The 17,853-nt window shown below is 44.5% G+C and overlaps 1 protein-coding gene across 8 annotated transcripts in view; it reads left to right on the top strand.

Annotated features, from left to right (window-relative positions):
- The window catches only part of SNRK (SNF related kinase), a 134,910-nt gene that overhangs the window by 61,569 nt on the left and 55,488 nt on the right, over positions 1-17,853 (top strand). For 2 of the 8 annotated variants that reach the window (XM_032648594.1, XM_032648598.1), the window contains exons 1-3: positions 9,813-9,904; positions 13,553-13,602; positions 14,172-14,263. The exons of 1 other annotated variant lie outside the window; for it this stretch is intronic. Coding sequence is in view for 1 of the 7 variants with exons in the window: in XM_032648592.1 (XP_032504483.1) it covers positions 9,815-9,904; positions 13,553-13,602 (140 nt within the window). In the remaining 6 variants the exon portion in view is untranslated. Of the gene's footprint in view, positions 1-9,770; positions 9,905-9,985; positions 10,029-13,552; positions 13,603-14,171; positions 14,264-17,853 lie in introns of those variants that run through there. 5 more of the 8 variants (XM_032648593.1, XM_032648597.1, XM_032648592.1 and 2 more) reach the window with 4 other exon arrangements.

The raw sequence follows: 17,853 nt of genomic DNA on the forward strand, positions 1-17,853 counted from the left end.
TTCTACTATTCTTTCTGTCTTTATCAGTCGTAATTCTTCTATTAAGAACTCCTGATCATTTCTTTGGTTTCTTTGAAATACAGTTCAAACAAGGAAGGCAGAATAAACGCTTGGTTATTTCCCTTTATCTATTTTTAACTCATTTTAATGCATTGTAGTCAGTGTTTTTTGATGTTCACATTGTCCCCTCCTTGGCTAGTGAAAGTCCCTTCAAGCTGACCTTTATGTGTTTTGACCTGACCCTAGTGGGATTTGATACCTCCTTGCTTTTGAGAGTAAGTGTCCACAGCTACTTTCCGATGTAGTAACTAAACTTGGAAAATCCTCAGTGGCTCTCCGTCCTTTTTTTTGCCTGTACATGACAAGTAATGGTTTATACTAGTTGTATCAGTTAGGAATGCTTTCTGCTATAAGTAAGCATAAAGAACAAACAGAGTTTTCAATTTTTGCACAGCACAAAAAGTCTGGAGCAGGCAGCTGTTAGCATTTGTTCAGCAGCTCATGAGGTCCAGAGCCAGCATCACTGTGATTCTCTTGGCCTCTCCTTCATGGTTGCAAGATGGCAGCTCTTGTTCCGGGCATCACGCCCACAGTTGGGGCAGGAAGAAAGGAGAAGGCCAGAGCCAGCTGCAGCTGTCCCTTTGTATCAGAAAAGCAAAAGCAAGGGAGGCTGGGAAGTGAGCAATTCATTTTGCTGGTCTTTATAGTCAAGGCAGGCAAGGGAGCGGGGGGTTGAAGTGAATCTAGGGCTACTATTTCTGGGAGAGTGATCTTGAGTCCTGAACCAACTTTCCCTATTTGCTTTTATTTTTTATTTTCATATGAAGTGTAACACTCCTAAATTTGGAAGCGGGGTGGGACAGCTAAAAAGAATTGTGAGTTGGAAATGAGGAAAGCATTATTTGCAAGGCTGCCCTAAGGAAATAAGCGCCCGCCATTTTGACATCCATGATGGTTCAGCATGGCTCCGTTCGGTTATCAGATGCCAACTCCAGGGCCAGGGTCCGCACTGCCAAGTGTCCTGTCTCCTCGCGTGTGTGTGGGGACAGACCAGTCTCACCTTCGTGAAGACAGACACTGCTTTTGAGCTGCAGTGATTCCCTCTGATGCCTGAATACCTCGTGGCCACAGTTTCACCAGAGGATGCCCAGCCTTCACACTGTTTGGGCAAAGACCAGTGTTGACCTTCAGCCAGCACTCCGTGCTGACGTGGAAACACCGAGCTTATTCGGCACTGACCGATACGTAGCTGCTGCCTGGAGCCTCGGAGTCCTGCGGCCTTGGTCATCCCGGCTCCTCCCTGAGGAACTCACCGGCCCTGCCCAAGACCTTCCAGCAACTGAGGGCTAAGGCCCGGCCTTGTGGGGGCCTGAAGACCCTTCTCTGGACAACACTAGGGCCATCCGTTCTGTGTCCAAACATTTAGTGGTCACGTGGCTCTGATTTTTAAATATTTTGAATCTCTCCCATGGGAAAGAATACTTGTTATTATTCCCACTGGTCATTTCTCTTGAGTGTCCATGGTTGAAGGGCAAATGCGTAGTTAATGATAAGCAACTCAAGGAAGAGAGGTGGATTAATTCCATCATTGATAGTCTTGATTTCCTCAAGGCTAATTAATAAGTCTTTTGATAGAAAACTCAAGCTACTTTGATATGGGGTTTTTTTTTTAGTGTTTATGCTGCAAGTGAAAGAAGCTAGACACAAAAGAACACACTCTGTATGATTCCATTTTTTTAAATTTTGTTTTATTTTATTTTATTTTGTTTCTTGGCTGTACCGCGCGGCTTGTGGGATCTTAGTTTCCCAACCAGGGATTGAACCCGTGTCATTGGCAGTGAAAGCATGGAGTCCTAACCGCTGGACCACCTGCCAGGGAATTCCCTGTATGATTCCATTTATATGAAGTTGAAAAAGGGGAAACACCCTTGGGGGGAATGCTGACAGGGAAGGGGCATAAGAAAGCTTCTGGGGTGCTGGTCTTGTTCTTTTCTATGATCTGGGTGTTGAAACTGCCTGGTCACTAACCCAATATCCATCCTTTTCTTTTCTCCTGTCGGAGCCCTGACATCCTTGTTGAGGCTGGGGTGACATGTGACAAGCTGAAAACCACATTTCCTAGCCTACTTTGGAACTAGGGGTGGTAACATGACACACTTTTGGCCAATGAGATGTAAGTGAAAGTTGATGGGACTTCCAGGAAATCTCCTTCAGGTGGACAGGCTCTGTGGGCCATGCCCTTGACCCCTCCAAAGTGCACTGAGGGTATGGTGTCCTCAGCCTTGGCCATCCCAAATGTCCATTCATGTGCTCTTATGTAAAATTCCCCCACATGTCACCTGTTTTGTGGTTTGATTCACTCCTTCAACAAATAATTACTGAACACTTACTATAAGTTGGGCACGTGCTGATCAAGGGTGTTACAGATTCAGATGTCCCCGGGCCAGGCCTATAATTGGAGATGTAGGTCTAGGGTGAAGGGCGAGAGCAGATAAATTGGAGGACCTAGACCCTGGCTAACAAGGAGGATGGGGAGAGTCACTACCCAGCTCTCGCTGATGGTTTGACATGTGAGAAATTCACATCTCAAGTTGCAAGGTCTTCCCATTTTTCAAGAGAAACCAGAAACCTTTTTTTTTTTTTGAAACCAGAAATCTTGATTTTATTTGATTTTTTTCAAAATTAACTCTGCCATGAGGCAGGACTTCTAGCTATGGCAGAGGAAAACTGGAGGAAGTTGGTGTATTAGTTTTCTGTTGCTATGTAACAAATTAGCACAAACTTCGCAGCTTAGAATTCAGAGTTCTATAGGTGAGAAGTCCAGGCACACTCGACTGGGTTCTCTGCTTAGTGTCTCACAAGGCTCAAATTAAGGTGTTAGCTGGACTAGGCTCTTATCTAGAGGCCCTGGAAATGGATCCACTTCCACGTTCATTGAGGCCAAAGATATGACAATATACCACATGAGCATAAACACAAAAATCAAATCCAGTAACATATAAAAATGACCCAGTGGGATTTATCTTGGGAATGCCCGGTTGATTTAGCTTCTCAAAATTAATGCAATATATCATATTAATATAATAAAGGCCAAAATATACTTGGTCATGTTTATACAGATAAAGCATTTGTCAGAATTCAACACTCATTCATGATAAAACTCTCAACAAACTCCAAATAAAAGGGAATTTCTTCAGACAGATAAAAAAGAATCTAAGAAAAAACCTACAGCAAACATCGTACTTACTAGCAATAAGACTAAAGGTGTTTTCCATAAGTTTGAGAACAAAGCAAGGATGTCCACTCTCAACACTTCTATTTAATATCACACTGGAAGTTCTAGCCAGTCAAGAAGACAAGAAAAAGAAATTAAAGGTATCCAGTTTGGAAATGAAGAAATAAAACTGTCTTTATTTGCAAATTATTTGATCCTGTATCTGCAAACTACTAGTGAATTTTAAAAAACCAACTAGAGCTAATTAAACGAGAATGTCAGAGGATACAAAAACCAATAATATTTCCACTGATAATGAACACTCTAAGAATAAAATGAAAACAATGTAATTTGCAATAGCACTAAAAATAAAATACTTAGAAATAAATGTAACAAAAGATGAATAAGAGGTAAAAATTATAAAACACTGCTCACTAAAATTGAAAAGATCTAAATAAATGGGGATATATACCATTTTCGTGAATTGAAAGACTCACTACTGTTAAGATGGCAGTTCTGCCCAAACTGATTTATATATACAATTCCAATCAAAATCACTTTTGGGGGGGTAGAAATTGACAAGCCGATCCTAAGGTTTACATGGAAATGCAAATTACCTAGAACAGCAAAACAGTTTTGGAAACCAACAACATAGTTGGAGGAATATTTTACTCATTTTCAAAACTTATGATAAAATAATAGTTGTTGAGACTGTGTCACAGTGGTATAATGACAGACACATATATCAATGGAGATGAATAGAAAGTCCAGAAAATCCTTGTTTTCGGTAAATTGATTTTCAGCAAAGGTGCCAAGGGGATTCAATTGTGCAAAGATATTCTTTTTAACAAATGGTTCTGGGACAATTGGGTATCCATACGCAAAAGATAAATAAATTTAAAAATTTACATCATGTATAAAAATTAACTCAAGGGCTTCCCTGGTGGCACAGTGGTTGAGAGTCCGCCTGCCGATGCGGGGGACGCGGGTTCGTGCCCTGGCCCGGAAGGAAGATCCCACATGCCGCGGAGCGGCTGGGCCCGTGAGCCATGGCTGCTGGGCCTGCGCGTCCGGAGCCTGTGCTCCGCAACGGGAGGGGCCACAACAGTGAGAGGCCCGCGTACACCAAAAAAAAAAAAAAAAAAAAAAAATTAACTCAAAATCAATTACAGACTTAAATGTTAAATTGAAAACTATAAAATCTGAAAAAACAAACCACAGGAAAAAAATCTTTGTGACTTTGGCTTAGGCAAAAAGTTCTTAGTTATGATACCAAAAACACAATTCATAAAAGAAAAATCTGCTAAATTGTAATTCATTGCAACTCAAAACTTTGGCACTTCCAAAGATATCATTTAAAGTATGAAAAGACAAGCCACAGCCTGGGAGAAAATATTTGCAAATTATGTATCTTATTAAGGACGTGTATCTGAAATATATCAAAAAGTCTTATAACTCAATAAGACAAACAACCCAGTTAAAAATGGGCAAAAGATTTGAATAGACCTTTCACCAAAGAAGATATTTGTGTGGCTAAAAATAATATTAAAAGATGATCAACATCACTAGTCATTAGGGAAATTAAAATTACAGTGAGATACCACCATACATTTATTAGAATAGAGATAATTTAAAGTCTAATAATACCAAGTGTTGGCAAGGATGAGGAGAAATAAGAACCCTCATACAGGGCTTCCTTGGTGGCGCAGTGGTTGAGAGTCCGCCTGCCGATACAGGGGATGCGGGTTCGTACTCCGGTCCCGGAGGATCCCACGTGCCGCGGAGCGGCTGGGCCCGTGAGCCATGACCGCTGGGCCTGCGCGTCCGGAGCCTGTGCTCCGCAACGGGAGAGGCCACAGCAGTGAGAGGCCCGCGTACCGCAAAAAAAAAAAAAAAAATACAACAAAAAAAACCCCTCATTCCAAAAAAAACAAAAACAAAAACAAAAACCCCTCATGCATTGCTGGTGGGAACGTAAAATGTGGTACAGTCACTTCAGAAAACAATTTGTCAGTTCCTTATAATGTTAAACATAGAGTTACAACACGACCCAACAATCCCATCCTGCAATACCCTAGAAAACTGACAGCATGTCCCCATTAAGAGTTTATGTAAATATTCACAGCAACATTATCCATAATAGCAAATATCTGGAAATAAATGAAATATTCATTACCTGGTAAATGGATAAAGAAAATCTAGTGTATCTGTCTGATGAATACTCTTCGGCAGTAAAAAGGGATGAACTACTTATACATGCTACAACATGGATAAACGTTATGCTAAGTGAAGGAAGCCAGGCGCAAAAGACCACACATTGTATGATTCCATTTAAGTGACTTTCTAGAAAAGGCAAATCTGTAGAGATGGACAACAAATCATTGGTTGCCAAGAGATAGAAATTGGAGTGTGATTGACTGCAAATGCACAGGAGAAAACTTTTGGGGAGTGATGGAAATATTGGGGTGGACCGGGGTGATGGTTGCATAACTATAAATTTACTAGAAGTCATTGAATTACCATGTATTAACGGTGAACTTTACGGTATGCAGATCATACCTCAATAAAGCTATTAAACAAAACCATTAACTCTTCCAATTTTAAAATGTTCTTGGGAATTCCCTGGCCGTCCAGTGGTTTAGGACTCTGAGCTTTCACTGCTGAGGGCCTGAGTTCAATCCCTGTTTGGGGAACTAAGATCCCACAAGCCACAGGGCATGCCCCCCCCAAAATGTTCTCAACTAATTCAAATTCTTAAAGGACCTTTGTGGAAAAAAAAAGACCCCAAGTTTATGGCGCAAGCCCTTGGGCTGCCTACTTGCAACCCCAGCTAAGCTACATGAATAGAAATTTGAATAAAATAAAATCCTTGTCCTCCGGGAGTTTAAGATACAAAGGGAGAAAATGGAACAGTAAACAGTTACAAAACCCTATGATAAATATTACGAGCAGGATGTGCAGGGAGGTTTGGGTCCAGAGAATGCCTGGCTCTGACTGAGCAGGGCTGGGGGTGCCACAGATGAGGCTGGACACTCAAGTGAGGTTTTGAAGGGTTCAGGAGATTGCAAGTGTAGAAAGTGGAGAAAAGGGGTGGGTGACATTTCCAGGCAGAGGGAACAGAATGGGCAAAGCTCGGAGATATGAAAAAGCAATTCCCTTTCTGAGAACTGAGAAGGTTGGAGATGCGGTTCACCTGGAGATAAAGAACGGGAAAGCAAGGCAGGGGCTAGATTGTGAAGGGCTTGGCAGGCAGCGTTAAAGTCTTTGGACAAAAGATTAAGCAGAATTTATTTGTTGGAGGAATATGGGCATCCTTCTTGTGGCCTGAATTAAACTTTGTATATCTTGGAAACATCATATTGCACTAATTTTAAAAATATCCATTAATATACTGCTTATCATGTGCCAGGCACTGTTTTAATACTTTATATAAACCACCTTAATCCTATCAACAGTGATTCTCAAATTCTAACCTGCATCAGATTCACCTGGAAGTCTTCTTAAAGCAGAGAGTTTCTAATTTAGTAGGCCTGGAGTGGAGCCCGAGAATTTGCATTTCAGTCCAGTTCCCAGCTGCTGCTGCTAGTTTCCGGGGAGCACACTGGGAGAACAACAGCCTTACACCCATCTTATAAGAATGATATTATCATCACCATCATTCCCATTTTACAGAGGAGGAAACAGATGGAAGGTTAAGCAATCTGCCCCCAAGGCCATATAACTCTTGGTGGTGGGGCTGGCGGTCAATGCTAGGCAATGTCTGCCGTGCTTCCCAGTTCACAGGTTGCAAACAAACAGAGTTAAGGGCTGGCATTTTCAATCCTTCATTGCAACTATCAAAAATATATTACACACAGACACTCACGCACAGGCCTTAACTGACATCTGAGATCAAAGAACTAGGGATGCTAACTGATGCCAAGGGGGTAGTGAGGGAAAGTCTTTGAGAAACCCTTGAGTCCATTCCAATGAAGTATTATTTTCATCCTACTGGATGAAGCCAGGATTCAGATATGCTCAAGTATCAATGTACAAAATGACTAATTAAATACGTAAAAGGAAATCATTAAATGTCAAAACTCAAAACTGAAACGTACAAGTCCTCAATCTCTGTTGTTTTCAATATATTTATTTTAAATGTTTTATAAATTATGAAAATTAACAATATCTAGAGAAGATAACCTTGTTATACGTGCTGCTTTGGTGGGGGGGGCTAGTCCCAAGAAGAAAATGGCAATTCTTTCATGAATCGGCTTGCTTTTCACATCTTGACCTAATTTGTAGCATCTCCCTGGTTGCCTTCCAATAAACAACTTCTTCCCTAAATTGGTGGCATTATGTTATTTCTGAGATCTGAATCACAGAGACTGTAGTCCAAGCCTGCATGCTCCATCTTGTCGTTTGTGTAGAGTGCTGTATATCTAATTAAAGCTTCTTACAGGTCCATAAAAAGACCTAACATTAAAAAAGCAGTCTGGTTTGGAGAAAGCCCCAGGACAGAATGAAGGAGGGGCTTCTTCATTAACAATAAACACATTTTCTTGAATTCAAAGTTAAGCAATCATATATTAATTTGTACTTGAATATTTTAAAATGTTGCCTAAGCATGATCAGATCATGTTACCACATTGATGGTGCGGGACTGAAAACAGGTCACGTTCTTGCCAGCAACACTCCAGCTTCCCAGGAAACACTGGGGATGAATAAATGATTTACCACGTGGCCAGGACTGCAGCCCTCTCTCTGGAAGAGAATTTGAGCCAACTTGATCTAAACCAAGGTATTATTCTATTCCTTTTCATTTATTGTTTTGCTATTCTTATGCCCTGTCGCCCTTACAGAATTTATTCAAAACCTGAGTCACACAGCAGCAATATAAATACTTTATTTTCCAAGGGCTTATCTACTAAGGCCATTGTTTTGTGGTTACTGTTCTATCTCAGGGGCTACAGACCTGGCTTGGAGGTCCTCAACCACTGGAATTCCCTTGGGAGACCATTAGCATGGTATTTTTTTCCCTTTACTTGGTTTACAGGGTTCCCTGAATAGTGATATCTCCCTAAGGAGAAAAGTGCAAGGCCTTCCCGTTTGCCAGTAACAAAGGAATGACTTCCACAAACCAAGTTAGAAGCTCTTGCTTAACATACTACTAGAGTTAGAATGTCAGTGTCAAAGTGAGATTATTCTTTTATGATCTTTCTAAGCCAGTGTTAGCCCAGAGTTGGGGCCTTGACTCAGCCCTGAGGGGCAGAGGTCCACCTGAGGCCTACAGCCCCAGGCTTTCCCCAGCCAATGATCCATGACCCCATGCCAGAGCCTTAGGGTAACTAGGAGTCCCCCTTTAACCTTCTGTTATTACCCTGAGGGTTTGTACCTCCCAACAATCCACTCTTGCTTCCCAGTCGTCTTCAGACATGCAAAGAAGATGCCAAGGAGACAGTCTGAAAAGTCTTCTCACATTTGCAGGTCAGCAGAGACATTTGCTAAAGCCATCTAGATTTTTCTTCTCCGTCCAGTCAATTTAATCAAACTTGGAGCATCTAAGCAGCTCCCGCCTCCCCCCACACTGTGTCCTTCTTTGCTAGGGGTCCTTCCTTGGGGGAGGGGTGGGGAGCAGGGAGAATCATTTAGGGAAAAAGCAGGTTGGAGAAATCTGGCATCTGGCTTGTCACTCCCTTCCAGAAAACCCGGAGAGCTGATCTCCATTGTGCACCAAGCTTCCAAGGGTGGGAGACGTGAGCCCCTGCCCCTGTCTCCCACCCTCCCAGAGCCTCCTCTCCGGCGAGCGCTAAGTTCCCTTCGGGAGCCACCGACCTGGTGACCATGCCGCTGAACCATCCAGTGCACAGTTAATGCCTGGAGTGTTCTGAATCCCTGACTTCACATGCTTTAATACTTCCCACGACCTTTCACCTTTCCACGCTTTTCCAGAGGAGGCAGCCTGGCCAGGCAAGGGTCTCCGGCTGACCTTTAAAGCCAGCGCTGCATTCGGATGCTGGGCTTTTTCTCTTTTTCAAAAATGGCAACAAAATCAACAAAATTCCTTCAAATTGGGTTCCCAAAGAGAAGAAACTGTGAAGAATATGTATGTGTATACATGAATGTATATTGAATTTTTTCCCTTTCCTTGCTTAAACCTGGGCGGGAGATGGGGGGAAACTTTAAAACGTTAAAGCGCCTGGCGCCCTCGGCCCCGCGTCCCAGGACCCAGAGTCTGGTGGGGACGCGATCCCTTCCCTCCGATTTCCCCCGACGGCTTGCGCTACTTTTCTGGGCCATTGTCCCATGTCCCTAGTGCTTCCTCCTTCATCATCCCTTCTGTTCGGGCACCTCGCCCGCTTCCTACCGCCAGCCGCAGCCCAGACTCGCTGGGGTAGGGATGATGCCAGGATGCCCTCCAGCAGCCCGCGCGCCGGAGCCCGCAGGTGCGCCCCGTCCCTCCCTGCCTGCGGCCCCGCCCAGTCCCTCCCTCCCCGCGGCCCCGCCCCGTCCCTCCCTCCCCGCGCCCCCGCCCCGGCGTCACGTCACAGTGACGCCCGCCCTGCGCAGGCGCAAGTCGGTCCCCACCCCCTCCCCGCGGACGGCCGCCTGTTCGGTATTATGATTAGCGCTGGGTGCGGGGATTCGGCGGCCGGGAGGGAGTTGTCGGCGCCGCGGCCGCTGCGGACGGACGCCCGCCTGCTGGCTGAGGTAGGGGCGAGCGCGGAGCGCGGCCGGGCGCGGCGGCCGTGGGCGGGGGTGGGGCCGGCCTCCGCCGCCTAGTCGTCTCCGCCGTTGCCGGGCGCCGGAGCCGGGCTCCCGCCGCAGGCGGAAAGTAAGTTGCGCGCTCCGCGCTCCCCGCGCCGGCCGCGTCGCGCGCCCGGGCGGACGCGGAGACCCGGCTGCTGCGGCCCCGACCCCGCGCGGCGGCGGCGCGGCCTGGCGGCGGGCGGTGGCGGGGCCCGGATGGGAGCCGGCACTGCGGCGGCTGGCCGCGGGCGCCCGGAGGCCCTGCCCTTGCGGCCGCGGCGGGATTGCGGCACCTCGGGAGGCGCCCGCATCCCCGCGCCCCGCCCCGGAGCGGGCCGAGTGCGGCGCCCGCTGGGCTCCGCTCCCAGATTTTCTTGTGCGGTGTGTATTCATCAGCAAAGGTGTTTTCCTTTTTCAAAAGAATCTGGAAATCTGGCGTAGCAGGGGGGTTCCTTGCTAAAACTGCAGCCGTAAAATAGAATGGGGATATTGTTGTCTGTAGAGAAAGGGCATCAGGGTAAGGAAGGAGGAGCAGTGCTGTTCCCGAGGGACAGCTAGAATTTTTCAGATTGGAAAACCTTCGTTCTTTTCCATAGTCATCGCCTGTTGATATCTTTCTGGACCGTTTTACAGAAACCTTCCTGCCTTTTACTTGGACTTGGGATCCAGGAAAGTGACAGCCTTTTATCCTGGGGGGCGGGCGGGGGGGGGGTTCCTGGAGCTGTGCTGTTCCAACAGTTGCATCAGATAAAATTCAATAGCTTCATAGGGAATTCGGTTCAAGTCCAGTATTTGGAGGGGAGAGGAGGGATTTAGCAGTAGGGTTCTTCAACCTATAGACGTCTGAGGATATCGGATTTTTCACACTGTCAAGTTACTTTTTTCCCCTCCCATTTAATTGAGTACATTTCCACAGTTTAGGAGCAGGTGGTAAAGCTGACTTAATGCGTTTCACGTTTTATGGTGAAAGGTGAAGCATGGCTAGCAGGTGATGGAACTGCAAATGTTCTGCATACTGATCAGATTCCACCTGATTCCTATCAAGCCTCAGTTGCCTCAGTTTGGGTTCCTTGTATGGGGTTGGGGTGCTAGTCCCAAATCAGCCTAATTTATCAGAATGTATATTGGTGTACTTAAACGTCTGGGGTTGTCAGGGCTTATGTAATCAATTTGTTAATTTATAATCTTGTTATATGGCTCTCCAGATTTATAAAATCATTCCCTTAAGGAAATCTGTCTTCACCGTCTGCTTAAATATTTCTCTTGGAATTGGATTCCTGGAGAGAAATGTTCTGTACTAGTGGTGATTAACACATACTAATTAGACAAGTTTAAAAAAAAAATCATGTTGATTCTTTTGACTATCTAATTGTCTCTATTAGGAAAACAGGTGACATTCCCATTTTACAGAGCTAGAAATGAGAGAAATGACATTCCCAAGGTCACTTATTGAAGCAGTATGGTAATTGAAAGTAATTGCAAAGTTAACACAGGGGCACTGTGTTAACTTTTCTTACTACTCCATCTTTAAGGCTTTCCATGTAGGGAACTTTGACACCTTTATATTTTAAAAATTTGCACAGTTTTTATTTTCTTTTGTGCAGAAAAGTTACTCTCACCGTATTAATTTTTTTACTATTTTTAGTAAGTTTTTCTGTATTATTGCAGTAAGATCCATTTGTATAAAACATACAAGGACTCAGAAGTTATGTAATTTTTATTATTCTAGAACAGAAGTATAGATTGAGACTTTATGGGTCAAATGTAATCCCATAATCCTAAAATGAAGGCTTTCAAATGTCCTTATTAAAAGTGAAGGGTTTCAGATGTTTTTACTGGGCGCAGGAAATACTATTGGTCTAAACTTTACTATGGATGTTTCATATAGAAAGTGAAACCAAATAGAAAAAAAAACTTTATTTTGGAGATATTGAGCAGCCCAGGTTCTAAGCACTGGTATAAATAAGGCTTGATTTCTCCCCTGTAGCAGCTTGTCTGAGCCTAAGAACTCATCACACAGCCCAGGAAGAAAAGGGTACAAGTACACTTTCCACATGGTCAGAATTTTAGGAATTAAAAACATAGATGTGAGGAGCTCTGAAGACTTGGTTTTACTGCGTGCCAGCTGTTTGCCTAACAACCACGAGGTAGAATTTTTAGCTAAGATGCTTTTTTTTTTTTTTTTTTTTTTTTTATGCGTTACGCGGGCCTCTCACCGCTGTGGCCTCTCCCGTTGCGGAGGACAGGCTCCGGACGCGCAGGCTCAGCGGCCATGGCTCACGGGCCCAGCCGCTCCGCGGCATGTGGGATCCTCCCAGACCGGGGCACGAACCCGCGTCCCCTGCATCGGCAGGCGGACTCTCAACCACTGCGCCACCAGGGAAGCCCGCTAAGATGCTTTTATAAGAAAACTAACTATTTAGAATATGGATACTTCCCAGTGTGCATGTATGTGCTGGTCAGCTCTTAGAGCAAGTTAGGTGGAAAAGTTGAGTGGTTTGTAGCAGTTTTGAAGGTAAACTAACCTATGATCATTTATTCATGGAGCCTTTGTCTACTTTTGGGGCCCTGGGTTAGAGGATAGCAGTAGAAAAGTGAATAAAAACTAGTTCCTGCCTTTACAGGCTATTGTATTTTTTGTTTTATTTATTTACTTATTTATTTATTTTTGGCTGCATTGGGTCTTCGTTGCAGTGATTGGAGACTGTTGCGGTGCGCGGACTTCTCACTGCAGTGGCTTCTCTTGTTGCGGAGCACGGGCTCTAGGCGTGCAGGCTTCAGTAGTTGTGGCACGCGGGCTCAGTAGTTGTGACTCACAGGCTCTAGAGTGCAGACTCAGTAGTTGTGGCGCACGGGCTTAGTTGCTCCGCGGCATGTGGGATCTTCCCGGATCAGGGCTCGAACCCGTGTCCCCTGCATTGGCAGGCGGAATCTTAACCACCGCGCCACCAGGGAAGTCCCAAGCTATTATAAATTATATTTACACCAAGGTAAACAATAACAGTAGGATCAAATGCTGTGGTGAGACATAGGCAAGACCCCTGGGCAAGGAACCATCTGACTTGGGAATGCTTCACAGAGAAGGTGATGGTTGAACCAGTCTTGAAGGATGGGTAGAGTTCCCAGGCAGAGAAAAGGGGAAAGGGCTCCAGGGGTTCAGGGAGGGTGAAAAGACAAGGTCAGGTGGTAGAGGAAGAACTTAGATCCAAGTGGGTGAAAGGGAGTTGAGGAGGTAGAGACAGGGTGCAGCTGTTTTTGATTTTTTTAAGACTATGGAAAGGAGGGGGGAGGAATGGGGCAGTACCTTTGGGGATGGAGGGGGACATGTTTTATTTTGTTTTCGTTTGGGAAGAGGCGGTGTACAACCTCTCGGACTTGATGGCCTCACAAGCGAGCACTGGAAGTGTGTTGTCTGTTCTGGATGATCTGGAGCTGCATTATTCACACTGCGGATTATTTCCTTATCTTGTTTTTCCGTGTATCTGCTTTGGGTTGAGGCCTTAGATCCTGTGGGAAACCATTTCTTGCTGGTGGTAGGGGAGGAACCTGACTAAAGAGGATTCCTGCTCTATCTTTCCTGAACATTTATTTCTCTGCTGTTACTTCCAGAGCCTCCTGAGATTCTGCTTTGGCACCTCCAGCGTTTGGCCTCTGCTCAGGTAGGCTCTTTCCTGACAAAGAAGGCCTTTCTCTCTCTCCTTCCTTGTTGTGTCCTATTCCCCAGACTGCTGCCATGTGACGACAGCAGTTACTTCAGAGTTGGAGGGCATCGGCTGCCCATGCACCATGATGTTTTAAGTTCTGGAGTGTCTCCAGGCTCCCAGCAAGATTGGGGGGAGGGGTGTCTGTTTGACTATCTAAACACATAACCCCTCAGCTACATGTTGGCCTGAAATGTGATGTTGATTATGAAATCAGTGCTCCAGAAATGTAGGTTACAGGACATGTAACTGGTCAAATCGTAGCCTCAGTGGGCCTCGGTTTCTCAGTTGTTGACGTGCAGTCACCTTTCTCAAATCCAGAAGACTGTCAGCTCCTTGGAGCCAGAGACCCCTTCTTTGATTTCTGTATCCCCAGACCAGTGTAATGCTTCACACATAGTCAGTGTACCCAAGAAGTGTCCTGGCGAAGAAACTTTAAAAATCTGAACTTTAGTTTGTTGCCCATTAGTGGACACCATACCCATTTTATCCAAATGAGTTGGATTGAAATTGCTCTTCATTCATAGAATTCCAGAGCTAGAAGCGAATCTTCCACTCTACACTGCCATGCAGTAGATGCTCAAGAAGTGTTTGTTCCTGTCCTGAATTCCCTGTCTCAGTAAGTGACCCCACCTGCTACCACTCTCCACTAGTCATTCTAGATTGCCCTCTTTGCTTTGCCCCCTGTGCATTGAGTTCCTGGATTCTACTTGCTAAACGTGCCTCCTCCCATTACATCCTCGCCATCACCGCCCAGGTACAGGCTGCCCTCATTTTTAAGTCTTTAATCATTTATCTGGAGATATTTTCACTAGTCTCCTTACCTGTGTCCAAGCTCTAGTCTTGCCCTTCCAATCTGATGTTCACTTTGCTGCCAGAGTGGTTTAACTGTCATCTCTGATTGCCGTTCCCCTGCTCAGGATTCTTCCTTGGCTTCTTAGTGCCAGCTTTCATTTGTTCATTTAATAAAGTATACCTGTATATTTTGGGCAGATGCTATACTTGGCGGGCCCTGGGATGGAGAGCTGAATAAAACAGACGTGCGTCTTACACGGGCTGAATTTATCATGTAGTCTAGTGGGGGACACAGATTATTAATCACATAATCACACAAATAATTATATAACCACAATTGTGATAAGGGCCATAATGGAAAAGGGCCTGGTGCTGAAAGAGAGCGTGGGGAGCTGGTGTGCAGGAGTGTGGGAGGGGAGGGAGAGGCTATGGTCAGGAAGGTGACCTTTACGCTGGGCCCTGAAGCATGGTTAAGGGCTAGCCAGATGTGAGGAATGTCAGCTGATGTGCATAGGATACAAGGACCTTTGGGTATCTGGCCCTTACCTACCTGTCTAACCTTGTCTCTTACACTCTGCTCTGCATGGATTGCTGTCCCAATCACACTAAGGCCTCTTTCCCACCATGGCCAATTTCAGTTCTTAGCTCAAACAAAAAAATTAATTTCTCTGAGATGCCTCCTGTGAACTCCTGAAGGCAGATTTAGGGGAAAGAACACCTCTTCCAACCTCCTTGTCCCTTTGAGAGGTGTAAATAACGTGGGGCAGCGGCCTTCCTATTATATCCAGTACAGGCATTTAGGGGCAGTTTCTTGGGCCAATAAGGGGTGAGGGTGCCGATATCAAACTAAGATGAGGAGGTAAGTATACAACCCCTCTAAAATATAAGACTCTCCTGAGACGGAAGCCATTTGTGAAAAGTTGGGGAAAAAATCCTGGGGTGATTTTGATCCCACTTACAACTTGCTAATATGTATTATCGCCTTTTGATTTCATAATAACTGTCCAAGGTGGTGATTATCTTTGTTTTATAGAAAAAGACATGCCTGTTGGCAGAAGTTGAGTAATTTGTTGGGCTCCATGTCCTGTGGTACTCTTTCTTTCTCTCTCTTTTTTTTTTTTTTTGTGGTACGCGGGCCTCTCACTGTTTAACTACAGGTTAAACAGTTCTCTCTTTATTGGTATAAAGCATTATGAGTACTACAGAAGACATTTAGAATGAGAATATTCAATCTACAGTTTCAAGGCTTGATTTTATGCTTTGTTCTCCTATTCTGTGAGCATTTGCTAATCCTCTTGTGAAAAATGCTTTTTCAGAAACAAATGGAGAGAATGTAATATGCAAAAGTACATTAAAATTGCAGCTTTGGTAAGGATAAATTTTTTTTTAAAATAAATTCATTTATTTTTGGCTGCTTTGGGTCTTCGTTGCTGTGCGCGGGCTTTCTCTAGTTGCGGCGAGCAGGGGCTACTCTTCGTTGCAGTGTGTGGGCTTCTCACTGCGGTGGCTTCTCTTGTGGAGCACGGGCTCTAGGTACACAGGCTTCAGTAGTTGCGGCACACGGGCTCAGTAGTTGTGGCTCGCGGGCTCTAGAGCAAGGCTCAGTAGTTGTGGTGCACAGGCTTAGTTGCTCCGCGGCATGTGGGATCTTCCCGGACCAGGTCTCGAACCTGTGTCCCCTGCATTGGCAGGTGGATTCTTAACCACCGTGCCACCAGGGAAGTCCCAATTTTTTTTTTTTTTTTTTTTTTTTTTCAGTACGTGGGCCTCTCACTGCTGTGCCCTCTCCTGTTGCAGAGCACAGGCTCCGGATGCGCAGGCTCAGCGGCCATGGCTCACGGGCCCAGCCGCTCCGTGGCATGTGGGATCTTCCCGGACTGGGGCACGAACCCGTGTCCCCTGCATCGGCAGGCGGACTCTCAACCACTGTGCCACCAGGGAAGCCCAGTCCCAACTTTTTAAAAGTAGAAAATAGAATCTTCCTAAATTGTACTTAAATTACTTGCTTGGTGTTGGCTATTCTGTGCCACTGGGGAGGACTCTTGCCATAACAAAATTGTATGCAAACTCTAAAGGTGAAGTTATTTTCAAGGTGCCATTCAATTTTTAGATGACCAATAATTACCTGTCTGTCTTTTGAATGGTTATTTGCCTGCAATTTCCTTTCTCAAAGAGCAGTTTCTAAACATTTCAAAAAGTTTTTAATGGAATTATTTATTTAACTTTAAAAAATGTTTTACTGTGCAAAACTTTCTGTTACAAGTTATGTGAATCTTTTTTTAATATTTATTTATTTATTTGGCTGTGCTGGGTCTCAGTTGCAGCATGTGGGATCTTTAGTTGCAGCATATGGGATCTAGTTCCCTGACCAGGGATTGAACCCGCGCCCCCTGCATTGGGAGTGTGGAGTCTTTGCCACTGGACCACCAGGGAAGTCCCTGGAATTATTAATTAATAATGTTTATTAGGTAAGTCTTTGGCAGTTTGGTGGCATTAGGGCATTTCCTCTTTTTAGTTGATTGCTGGGTCAGGTAACTCACATGGCATGTCAGAATTGGAGGAAAAACAGAAATGTCAAAATAGATTTATTTTAGTGCTGTTGTTTCCCAGGGAATTAGAAAGGCCTACATCAAAGGGGGAGGCATTGTATTATTTCAGGAAAAAATGCAGGGCCCAGGAGTCATTTAGGCAACTCTTGGGCATAGGACTGGGGCATAGGAAGTCCTTATCCTATTTGACCCTGCTTTCTCGTCTGTTAAATGGGTATTATACTTCCATTGTATTCTTGGTCGTGAGGAATAAATTATATAACATATGTAAAGAATCCAGTGCATACATAGATTCCCAGTAGTTGAATTGTTTACTCTTTTTGAAACCTGCATTAAAACAAAACAGTGGGCAGTTGTGGCAGTAGAAGACATTTTTAAAACTTGAAAAGAGACAATGAAAAGAAAGGCCAACTGTAGTTTTGCTATAAGACTCATTTCCATATAAACGTATTTAGGTTAGTAATAGATTTTTAGGAAAGTAGTATGGGTAATAGTGAGAGAGATCTAGTAAGTCAAGACAAAAATTGGTGTTTATGGAACTTTAAAGTGAAGTGTTTTTAAGTTGGTTTAAATTTTCTAATGACCTTATTCTTATGTCGCTCGCATCTTAAAACCTAGAGTTTTTCTCTTCTTTTGAGGCCTCATATCAGCTCTGTGATGTGAAGCTCCTGTGCATTTTTAACTCTTTAATGGCACTTGAATTAACCTTAAGTATCATTCAAAGATAGATATGTGGTGAATTATTTAGTCTAGCAAGTTTTCCATTGATTTTGAGAAGCTAAGAGTTCATCACAGTTCCCTAAATGGTGAGCCACCAGGTAGTTTTCAAGATCAGTCTTCCTAACCCTATTAAACGTATCTCACT

This window comes from Phocoena sinus, chromosome 11 (assembly GCF_008692025.1).
Source record: "Phocoena sinus isolate mPhoSin1 chromosome 11, mPhoSin1.pri, whole genome shotgun sequence".
Taxonomy (NCBI): domain Eukaryota; kingdom Metazoa; phylum Chordata; class Mammalia; order Artiodactyla; family Phocoenidae; genus Phocoena; species Phocoena sinus.